Genomic DNA, 12,052 nt, shown 5'->3' with positions numbered 1-12,052 from the left:
ATCTTAGTTGTATATTGTTGCTTTTCATTACTTGGAATATTTCCTGCCACTCCTGTCTTGCTTGCAAAGTTTCTGTTCAGAAATCAGCTAAGTCTTATGGAAGCTCCCTTGTAGATAACTGCTTTTCTCTTGCTGCTTTTAAGATTGTCTTTAACCTTGGGCATTTTAATTATCATGTGTCTTGGTGTTGGCCTCTTTCGGTTTATCTTGTTTGGGACTCTCTGCACTTCCTGGGCTTGTATGTCTATTTCTTTCACCAGGTTAGGGAAGTTTTCTGTCATTATTTTTTCAAATAGGTTTTCAATTCCTTGCTCTCTCTCTTCTCCTTCTGGTATCCCTATAATGCGAATGTTGGTACGCTCGATATTGTCTCAGAAGCCCCTTAAACTGTCCTCAATTTTGGGGATTCTTTTTTCTGTTTCCTGTTCTGTTTGGGTCTTTTCTACTATCTTATCTTCTACATCGCTGGTTGGATCCTCTGCTTCATCTAATCTACTGCTGATTCCCTGTAATATATTCATTTCCATTATTGTATCCTTTACTTCTGACGGGTTCTTTTTCATGGTTTCCATCTATCTGTTGAAGTTCTTCCTGAGATCATTAACCATTCTTAAAACAAGTGCTTGGAACTCTGTGTCTGATAGAGTGCTTATCTCGGTTTTGCTCAGTTCTCTTTCTGGAGCTTTATTCTGTTCTTTTATTTGGGACATGTTTCTTTGTCTTCCCATTTTGGCTGCCTCCCTGTGTTTGTTTGTATGTATTAGGTAGGGCTGCTATGTCTCCTGGTCTTAGTAGAGTGGCCTTATGTAGTAGATGTGCTGTGGGGTTCAGTGGTGCAGCCTTTCTGATCACCTGAGCCACGTGCTCCAGGTGCGTCCCTTGTGTGGGTTGTGTGCGCCCTCCTCTTGGTTGATAATTGCACATCAATGGGTGGGACTGGCCCTTGGGCTCTCCCACTGTGAGGACTGGCCTTGACTACAGTGGAAGAGTTGTTGTACAGGGGCTGCTGACCCTACAGAGCAGGATCTGCCTCAGCAGGACTCTGGTGTCTGCCCAATCTGCCTCTTGGGTGTGTCGTACTTGGAGGCAGCTGGGTGATGCTCCACCTCATTTTGAAGCTGGCCGCTGGGGGCACCAGCCCCAGGACCACCTTGGAGGCAATCCGCTGTAGGTCTACTTCAGCTGTAGCTCGTGCACCACCTGGGGCCATCTAGCAGGAGCCCGAAAGAAATCCGCAGATGGCTGCCGCCCATGCTGTGCTTGGTAGCGCCTTGAGAGGCCAAGCCGTGAACCAAAGCCAGCTACCGCTAGTGCCACACTTAGGGCTCCTGAGCCAGAGGTACAGGACACACTCAAGCCAGATGCTGCTTGTCTGGGTTCCACGAACCTTTGGGAGACCCTAGGAAAGTCTGCAGCTTGAGCCAAAGCAGAGTCTACACTAAGAAGCCACTGAAAGCAGCCTGGGTGTGACTGGAAAGTTGGGCAGGGCCAGATCTCAAATCACCAGGGAGTGGTGAACGAATCAACAAATAGTGGAGACTCAGATATAGTGGCTGCCTATATTCGCACACCAGGAAAGGGGAGGTCTCAGCAAAGCAACAATGGCCTCTGCCAGCTCCCCCGTCCAGGAGAAAGTGGCCTCTCCAGCCCCCATCCCAAGCCAGACAACTCACTTCCCCACCAGATGTCCCTGCTGACTGTCAGTTGCTGCCCCAGCTCTGGGGCTCAGAGCGAGTGATTCTGTTGTTGGGTGAGTCCATGCACGGCCCCTTTAAGAGGAGCGCCTATGAGTGCAGCTGCCCTCAGTCTCACTCAGTCACCATCTCCACGGGTTTTCACAACAAAAATTATGGGAACTTCTCTCCCCAGCACTGGAACCCTGGGCTGGGGTGGGGTTGAGCTATCTCGCTCCTCTAGGAGATGGGTGGAGGCCGAAATAGCCCTCCAGATCTTTAATGGTCACATGTGTAGGTGTGGGACCAACCCATTCCCCGTCTCTGCCCTTCCTACCAGTGTGCAGGTGGCTTCTTCTGAGCATCCTTAGTTGAAGGGATTCAGTTCAGCTTGATTTTAGGAGATTCTCAATAATGGTTGTTTTGTAGGTTAGTTGTAATTTTGATGTGGTTGTGAGAAAATGTAAACACAGTGTTTACCTACTGCGCCATCTAGGTTGTCTCCTCTAACAAGCTTTTAACAGTAGCCTTGTGTGGTAGAATTAATGGGGCTAGGGCCCAGGGCCTAGATATGTTTGTTTGTTTTTTTTTAATTATTATGTCTATTTAAAAGTAACTAAGTGCCTACTTGCTAGACCTCCTCCAGGCCTAACGCTTCATTCCCTATTACAGGGGAGTAGAGAAATTTAACTCCTGGGGCTGATAATTCAGCTAAAAGCCAACTTTCTTGATCCCTGCACTCTTGGCAATATCTCGGGACAGAAATGGAGGTGCTCATTCCACTCCCCCTCCCCAGCTCTTCCTGCCTGTGCTCCTGACACCATGGCGTAACACATCCACCTCACCCCTCAAAGCCCACACTGGACACTGGATTCATTCAGCACCTGCCTCTGAGATCCTACCCTGCCTTTTCAGAGACACGAGCACATGCTTAGGATCTTGTTCTCCATCCATTATTTGCTATCTTTCTCCAAGTTTCAATGTCTATGCTGATTGCCTCCCACATCCTTCCTGTAATTTCCACTTAACTAACTTACTAACCACTAAGCCCGCTTCACTATTCCAATTCTAACTCTGGCTCCTCATGTAAGTACCACTTGTTTTGCTGAGTTCCTATGAGGATTAAAGATGATGTACTTAAAGTACTTAGTCCAGTGCCTGCTATGCGGTAGACAGTCAAGAAACAATAACAATAGTTATTATTTTATTTCTTCCTTCCTTGAACCTTCTGACACACCCACTATGTCGCTCATTTAGCCATCTCTTTCCCACTGCTAGAAAGTAAGCCCACAATGAATGCCTGGATATAAGATAAACACAGGTTATTATAATCAATCTTTTCTTCATCTCTAACTTCAAAATATCTAAATCTTCCTGTTCTTCCACTCTCTAACAGTGGTTCTCAATCCTGGCTGCGTGTTAGAATCCCCAGGGTTGCTTTCGAAACACTTAAGATAGATTCCCATCCCCAAGAGATTCTGATCTAAAAGGTCTGGATTAGGGCCCAGCCTCAGTTGTGTTGTAAAAACTTCCCAGGAACATCATATGTGTAACTAGGGTTCTGAACTACTCTTCAGCCCTACCCGACACTCTGAAAATCCCTGTTCACTGACGGAGCTACATCTGATATACCATCCTCTACTCCACCTCAAATTTTCTCAGGATCACCATCTTTTCCTTCTTAGAAGAGGAAGGCTCTTGCCTCTATTCCAAAAGCTACCCAGTTAGAACCCATAGTTTAATACCAAATCTGTAATCTCTTCCATGCCCTTTCATTATTAGCCATCCCATGCCTTCCTCCCCTAAATTCTTGTATCATCACTGGCTTCCTCTCCTCCGATTTCCGTGGGCTGTGAATACCAAGGTCAAAGACCAGTCATCTGCTTCATCTCTGTATATTGAGAACACAGCAGAGTCCAATGCAAGAAATGAGTTTAATATTGATTCATCCAGTTCATTACTTTCACCCTTGGCAAACTAGATTCAACCAATAACTGTGCCAAGGTATTCTCTGCGAGTTCACCAACAACCTAGTTCCCATCCTCACACTCAACATTCAGTTGAGTGTTTTGAATCATTTATAATCTCAGGAGCAGCTGTGCTTCCTTATCTTTGTTTCCCAAAAGTGCCTAGTGTGGTGCCTGGCACACAGTGATCATCATTAAACATTTGCCAACTTGAATAAGAATATATGCACTGAGAGAGGCAGAACGGACGGTCAGTCCACTGATCAGTAAGTCACAGATATTTCCAGAAATAAAAGTACCAAAAGGAGAAAAGTTGGAGGCTAGTATGGCTATCGTTCCCAGAATATAGTTTCCATAGCAAATTGCTCCTTAAAAGAACAAAAAAACAAGCATCTCACCAAATTACCTTTGCCTAAGACACGAAGGCGGGTGCAAGGATGCCTTCTTCGTCATGGGATAAAACCTTATTAGCATTTAAACATAAATACTAATAGCATAAAAAGTTAAGACCCAGTTTTGGGCCTAGGGAGTGAAGAGAGGCCGTTAACCTGCTGAATGCACCCCAAGGAAACCCGTTCCCCTCTTGTGTTTTCTAGGGGCCCCAGTGAGATGCTGAAAGGTTCTATCACGGCAGGCTGTCTGTGACTTGAAAACGGAACCGCTGACCACCTGCAAAGGGCGTGCGTTTGAGGAAGCCAGGCAACTTCAGCGCGGAGGGCAGGGCTGCCCGGTGCGGGCCAGGAGGAATTGGCCTGGGTCTCGAGGACGCAGGCGGCCGCTGGGGCTGCAGAACACAGGGCCGGGCCAGCGGTGGCCGGGCTGCAATAGCTAAACCATGGAGGCGCCCGGCCGCGCCGCCGCTGAGGACAGGAGGGAAGAACAGGAGAGGGGAACCGTGCGGTGACCGGAGAGGCACAGGCCGCCGCCGCGGGGACCCCGGAAGAAATGGTCACATGACACCGACCTGCTGATCCTGCTTCTGCTTTAAATGCACGCCCGCCACGGTGGCCACCGTCAGCACCACCGAGAGGCCCAGCACCACCTTCGAGCTCCTCGACATCCCCGCGCGGGCCGCCCCGGCCACCCCCTCCTACTAGCGCGAGGCCCCAGGGCAACAGCTTAGCGCGCGTGGCTGCCTGTGCGAGCCAGGCCTGACAGCTCGAGTGCAGAGCCTCAGTCTCCGCGAGTGTCGCCCGCTGCTGCCAGACACGAGCAGTCGAGAGCCGAGTACCGAATGAGGCCCAGGACTGAGGGACAGGAGGGATCTACTCCCTACCCTGCGAGCGGCGGGGTTAAAATTCTCCCAATTCAGATTCTAAAGAACCCTGGCCCAAAGGTGGCCCCTGCGCCTTGAGGGGGGGAGGGATGCCTGAGCCACCTCATTTTATCCCCCTCCTCCAGCGATTGGGGGCGTCTGGGGGTGGGAGGGGCAGAGAGGGGGTGTCGGGATTCCTACTGGGGTACCTTGTTGACTCAGATGCTCTGCTCAATGCCACCTTCACCAAACGCAGCCCCCATTGTCTTTTTTTGCGGAGGAAATGCCACCAGGAGATGGAGTTTTGCTAGTTAAACAGAGACGCGGTCACCTGCTTTCATCTTGACGCTGTGGGGTGCTGCTCAATGTCTGATTTTTCTTAAAATCAAAAAGTCTTATAGCTATAGAGCTTGATAACTGGGCAGCCACACCTCCCTACCTCCTGATATGAAGAGAGCTGGTTACCTTGTTGCCGATGTAATCCTTAAGAGGTCACTTTTACACCCACGTCCTTAGGAACATAAATGATAGAATGAAGGAGTGATTGGAGAATAGCGGAAGGTACGTACAAGGCGTAGAAAGACGTTTGGCTTTCTAATGAAGAGGTATTATCAAGTTATTCTTTCCCACTAGAATTCACAGAGAACAAACTTCTTTCTATGGAAACAGCTCTGGAAGATAATTGATTTGGGCTCAGTTTTGGTTAATCTCTTCAAAGGGCTTCTTCGACATTCATCTCTGTTAGTGTTTTGCTATTCCAGCCTCTGTTATGCGAACATAAATGGCATGACGTGATATTGCTCTTAAGAAATGTAAAATAAAAATTTAAATAATAAAAAAATATTAAATACCTTTTTCAAATGTCATTTTGTCCGCAGCATTTTTATTAGTAGGAGGTATGCACCATTGACTTGGAAAACGGGGTTCCTGCCCTGAACCTTCAAGGTTCCTGCCCTTGAAGTTAGAAGCAATTTAATTCAGGGCATATTTGCATATTTCTCTAAAGAAAAATATATATATATTAGACTGCTTTTTACTTGTAGTAAACTCCAGGTATTTTTTTTCCAAGTCAGCCTTCAACAGAGCTACATATCCTTAGAATGTACCCCAGAGAGTTAGATGGTCTTTCATTCTATCATGACTAATTTTTCAACTTGTCTTCTTGAAATGTTTTGTTATTCTACTTTTTAAAACTCCTTTATGTGTTAACTGTGTGAAATTAAAACATGGATTATCTGTTTAAATATTTACAAACCTAAGTAGGATGTTTTGTGTGATTATTGTCTCGTAAATTACTGGGCTGTGAGAGGATGACTTCATACCATCAAACATTGAAACTAACTTTTTTTCCCATTAAAATAATTTCCGAGCTGGCCGAGTGGCTCAGTTGGTTAAGAGCACAAGCTCTGAGCAACAGGGTCGCCGGTTCGATTCCCACATGGGCCAGTGAGCTGCGCCTGAGCTGCCCTGAGCTGCCGTCAGGTGGACAGATGGCTCAGTGGTTAGAGCGTGCGCTATTAGCAACAAGGTTTCCAGTTCGACTCCCGCATGGGATGGTGGGCTATGCCCACCAGCAACTAAGATTGAACATGGCACCTTGAGCTGAGCAGCCTTGAGCTGAGCAGCCGTGAGCTGCCAACAAGTGGCGGATGGTGGCTGGACTTGGGAGCTGAGCTGGCTGCGCCCTCCACAACTAAGATTGAAGGACAACAACTTGGCTGTTCCCCTTCCCCAATTCCCCAATAAAATCTTTAAAAATAAATAAATAAATTCCGTCTAGTTTATTGTTAAGTGTGTGCAGTGTTTGAACAAAAGCAGTTTTCTGGGACAACTTGAAAAGTTTCTACTAATGAATAGATTTTCATAAAAGGAAGTCCAGACTTGCTGATTTGCTCTTCTTTTTCAACAAACTTCGAATGTGCTAGGAGCAGTGGATTCAAGGTATCCCCACCCCTATCCCATCCCTCAAGCAGCTCAATGCCTGGTAGGAAGACAGACTGGTATATCAAATAATCACAATAAAAAAGACAGTTGACAAATAACTGTTATGGATTGCATGTTTGTGTCCCCTCCCCCCATTATTATACTGAAATCATGACCCCCAATGGCATGGTATTAGGAGGTAGGCCCTTTAGTACAATAATTAGGTTTAAATGAAGTTATGAGGGTAGTGCCATCATTATGGAAATAGTGTTCTTATAAGAGAAAGAGACTAGAGCTCCTCTCTCTACCATGTGAAGACACAGCAAAAAGGTGGCCATCCCAAGAAAAAAAGAAAAAAACAAAAACAAAAAGTAAAAGTAAATAAAAATAAAAAGGTGGCCATCTGCAAACCAGGAAGAGGGCCCTCACTGGAACCTGACCATGCTGGCACTCTGATCTCAGACTTTCTAACCTCCAAAAATGTGAGAAATAGTTTCTGTTGTTTAATTCACCCAGTCTATGGTATTTTTGTTATAAGCCACAACTAAGACAGCAATGAACTGTTTCCCAAAGTTAAGTGTGAGTGTGGATCTATTGCACTAGAGTCCGTATCACCCAACACAGTCTCACGACCAAGTGCTCTGTCAAAACCTTCCAGCAACTCTCCTTCAGGAGCCAAGTGCTGGCTGGTCTTGAATTCTTCACTCTCTTCCTCTCAGTGGTAAACCACCTCTAATGTTGACTAAATGGGAAAGTCCTGCTTAACCATTGGAGACTCTGGGTGAGAGCTGCTCCTGAAATAATCACAGAAATAAGTACAGGCAGAGTTTCTACTATGAGGTCTAAGACTTAAAATTGAGGCCCACTCACCCACAAGGAAGGGGAAAAAATTGCTTCATAATATTAGCAAATACTTAACACATTCAGGTACCACACACATTTTAGAGCTGTTTATTCTTTGGCTAGCATCTCCCCATTTTCCCCACCTCCCCAGCCACTGGCAGCCACAATTCCACTCTGCTTCTATGAGTTTGACTTTTTTAGATTCCACATGTAAAAGGTATTTGTTTTTCTGTATCTGGTTTATTTCACCTAGCATAATGCCCTTCAGGTTCATACATGTTGTTGCAATGGCAGGTTCTCCCTCTTTTTATGGCTGAATAATATTTTATTGGGAGATTTTATATATGTGTGTGTGTGTGTGTGTGTGTGTGTGTGTGTGTGTGTGTGTGTTGTTCTTGCCACTTTCTGAAGCAGTTCTGGAAGTCCTCTCTCGTGAGTGTCTTTAGTTGCACTGTCATGGCTGCCTCCATGTCCTGAATTAATTTAAAATATTTACCTTTTATGGTCCTTTTGACTTTGGAGAGGAGTCAGAAGTTGCATAGAGCCAGATCTAGTGAATAAGGTGTATGAGGACACATTGTAATGATTTTATTGGACAGAAATTGCCATACCAGAAGCCATGTATGACATGAAGCCTTTTCGTTGTGATCACAAAATACAGTGAATGCTGCTGCCAAGTGCCATCCAACGGAAAGGCAGGGATCTTCAATATAGGAAGTGGCACGTCAAACCATAGTAACAGTGTGTGACAAGTTTCAAATTGTTCAGTGCAGTCAGTCGGATGTGAGCTATGGGTGAGAGAAGATGTATTTTAAAGTGTGCTGTGTCACATATTGCTCCTGGTATGGCAATTTCTGTCAAATAAAAACATTACAGTGTGTCCTCATCTACCTTATTCACCGGATCTGGCACCGTGCGACTTCTGGTTCTTTCCCAAAGTCAAAATGATTCAGGACATCGAGGCAGCCATGACAGGGCAACTATAGATACTCACAAAAGAGGGCTTTCCAGAACTGCTTAAGAAAGTTGCTAGAATTATTGGATAAGTGTGTTCGAAGCAAGGGGGAGTATTTTGAGAGGGATTAATGGCAATGTGTGTTTTACTGTAATAAATTTTTTTTTAATTTAAACATTCACATTTTTTAGCACACCACAACTGTTGATGGACACTTAGGTTGTTTCCATGTCTTGGATATTGTGAATAATACTGCAGTAAATACGGGAGTGCAGATATCTTTTTGAGATCCTGATTTCATTTCCTTTGGATATATACCCAGAAGTGGGATTACTGGATCATATGATATTCTAATTTTAGTTTTTTTAAGAATTTTCATTTGTTTTCCATAGTGTCTGCACCAATTTACATTCTCACTAACAGTGCACCAGGGTTCCTTTTTCTCCACATCCTCACCAACACTTGTTCTTGCTTATCTTTTCGATAATAGCCATTCTAACAGGTGTGAGACGATATATCATTGTGATTGTGATTTGCATTTCCCTGTTGATTAGTGATATTGAGCACCTTTTCATGTAGCTGTTGACTATTTCAGTTATAAGATAAACAAGTTGAAGGAGGGAGGGGGGTTGTTACCTGGTGAGGGTGAAAAGGGTAACTATTGTATTGTTCTGTACACCTGAAACGAACAATAAAAAAAATAAATTAAAAAAAAAAAGATGAACAAGTTCTAAAGATCTAATGTACACCATGGTGTGCACTATAGTTAACAATAAGCATTGTGTGTATACTTGAAATTTGCTGAGAGAGTAGATCTTAAGTGTTCTCACCACACACACAAAAAGGTAACTGTGTGAAGTGATGGATGCGTTAATTAGCCTGATTGTAGTCATCACTTCACAATGTATAGGTATATCAAATGATCACGTTGTACACCTTAAATATGTACAATCTTTATTTTTAAATTGTGCCTCAATAAAGCTGGAAACAAAAGAAATTTTAGATTCTTTTTAAAAGCACCAAGAAGAAAAAAATTATATACATGCATACACACATACTCAGAAAAAAACAGAAATGAAGTTCTGATGCATGCTACAACATAGATGAACCCTGATATCTTGAACATTATGCTAAGCAAAAGAAGCTGATCACAAAAAACCAGGTATTGTATGATTCCATTTATATAAAATGTCCAGAATAGGAAAATCCATAGAGATGGAAAGTAGAAGAATGATTGCCAGGGGCTCTGGAGTGTGTGTGTTGGGGGGGAGTGGGGAGTGGGGGGGAAGGGAGAGGCAGCCGTTAGGAGATGGGAACTGCTAATGAGTTTCATTTTGGGGCGATGAAAATGTTTTCAAATTAGATCATGGTGGTAGGTGCACAACTCTGTGAATCTACTAAAAATCATTGAAATGTATACTTTAAAAGGGTAAATTTTATGGTACATTAGTTATTATTTCAATAAAGCTGTTAAAAGAAGGTGAAAAAAAAAATAAAGCTGTTTATAGGTATTAACCCATTTCATCTTCACAATGACCCTATAAAATAAGTGCTGTTAGTATCCCCATTTTCCAGACAAAGGAAACTGAGGCATAGAGAAGTAGCATGCCCAGAGGCCACAAGTTACAAGGTGACTTGGTTGGTTTTTAGTTTTGTTTTGAAAAGACATAAAAGATTAAATTTGCCTGGTTTAAATGTTTTACAACAGAGAACATAAATCTTTGGTCAGTAGGTAAAAGGAGAATATGTATATCTGGAATCTTCCAATTCCATATTTTACCTACTTAAAAAATGGGAGGAGAGAGACAGGCAAGAAAGGGTTGGAGATATGAAAAGATACACAGATAGGAGAGGAGAGAGATAAACAGAAGAAAACAGAAAAACCACAGGGACTCTAAGTAGGTTCTGAGGTAACAGCATTTGCCTCATGGGGATGTTCATTTGAATGGACTTCTGATAGACAAGCCCAGTCATGTGGCCCTTTAGAAGTTTGTTTTGGGGCCTTCTATTCCTCCCTTTGATAGGAGAGCCCTGCAGCCCTCCCTCAGGATATTATTTTCAGAAATTGGCCTCTGTGAGCAAAGCTCTGCTGCAACAAAGAGGTGGGAAGCAGAGCTTCTAATTTCACCCTGGTGACAATTGCTTACATTTGGGGGCCTCACTTTCCTCCTCTGTAAGATGGGGACAACGCTATGTCTGCTATCTCCTTGGCTTGCTGGTTGAGATGATTAATTAGTAGCATGACTACACCCAAGTCAGCATGTGGTGATAATGCACGCAGTGTCCCAGCCAGTCAGTCTCCAGTCCCCCAACCTCCCACCCCCAGCGATAAGACTCACTACCTGAAGTGGGGAGTAGGGCTCCTTTCACTGCAGCTGCTGCAGTGTCCCTGAATTCTTGCCTTCACATATTTAGAAAACATCTGTTTGCTTGCAGCTGAGTGGGCCTTTTGGTGACATCCCTGCATGAGCGCTCACCATACTTATAGATTAGAGTTTAGTTGTTTCGAAATACTTGAGCTCTTTCAGATTCAAAATACAGTCACACTGTCAGAAAAAATGTCAACAGTACCATTGTTAATGGAAGAAAAGAGCTGTTAGATCCTTACAATACAATTTTCACTGCTGTAAATTTATGAATCACTATTAAAAAAATAATGGCTTTAACTGACAGTAGCACATGTTGGCAAAGACACAGAACAGCTGGAATGCTCTGTACTCCTGGTGGGAGTGTCACTGGAACAGCTTCAGCTATATTTGCTGAAGCTGAACAGGTGCAAACGTCATGACCCAGCAACTTCACCTCCAGACACAGGCCCCACAGAAATGCGTACATGTGTGCACCAAAAGACATGTGCAAGTATATCTATTTAAATTCCACTTACAGACGTCACCATGGTCATTACTTTGTTGGGAGGGTGGGAAGAGTATTTGCTGGGAGAAGGCATGAGGAAGACTTCTGGTTGCTGGTATTATTCTGTTGCTTGATCTGGTTGCTGGTACTAGGTATGTGTGCAAATTAATCAAGTGGCACACAGATTTTGTCCTTATATCTATATGCATGACCTACTTCTTTGAAAAATCTTATGTAAAATTATGAACTGAAAAAGATGGTCCTGCATTTTTTCATCACTTCTTGTACCAGGAAAGTTTTTTCTCCATGATGACTATCAAGAATTGAAGAGATTATCATTTAAAACATCTTCATCAGGAATTATGTGCAGACATTTTAAACATAAAACTTGATATAAAAAGTTAAATACAGAGAAGTAAGCTCTAGTTTTTCATTTAAAAAAATCACAAACTTGTTATTAGGGAATTTTACACAAATTCAGTATTTAAATCTGTCCCAATACTTTGTTTTTATTTTTCTACTCATAATGTATAGTATCATAGAATTTTTGTTTTTTTAATACGAATAGTATATAAAGAAAATG

The 12,052-nt window shown here is 43.5% G+C and overlaps 1 protein-coding gene across 1 annotated transcript in view; it reads right to left on the bottom strand.

Annotated features, from left to right (window-relative positions):
- The window catches only part of PET117 (PET117 cytochrome c oxidase chaperone), a 6,415-nt gene extending 1,624 nt beyond the window's left edge, over positions 1-4,791 (bottom strand). The window contains exon 1 of the mRNA XM_019632803.1: positions 4,605-4,791. Within this exon, the coding sequence (XP_019488348.1) occupies positions 4,605-4,700 (96 nt within the window). The 5' untranslated portion in view covers positions 4,701-4,791. The remainder of the gene's footprint in view (positions 1-4,604) is intronic.
- Positions 4,792-12,052: the final 7,261 nt, after the last annotated feature.

This window comes from Hipposideros armiger, unplaced genomic scaffold (genome assembly GCF_001890085.2).
Source record: "Hipposideros armiger isolate ML-2016 unplaced genomic scaffold, ASM189008v1 scaffold_1176, whole genome shotgun sequence".
Lineage (NCBI taxonomy): Eukaryota > Metazoa > Chordata > Mammalia > Chiroptera > Hipposideridae > Hipposideros > Hipposideros armiger.
This window is presented reverse-complemented; position numbering and strand designations above follow the sequence as displayed.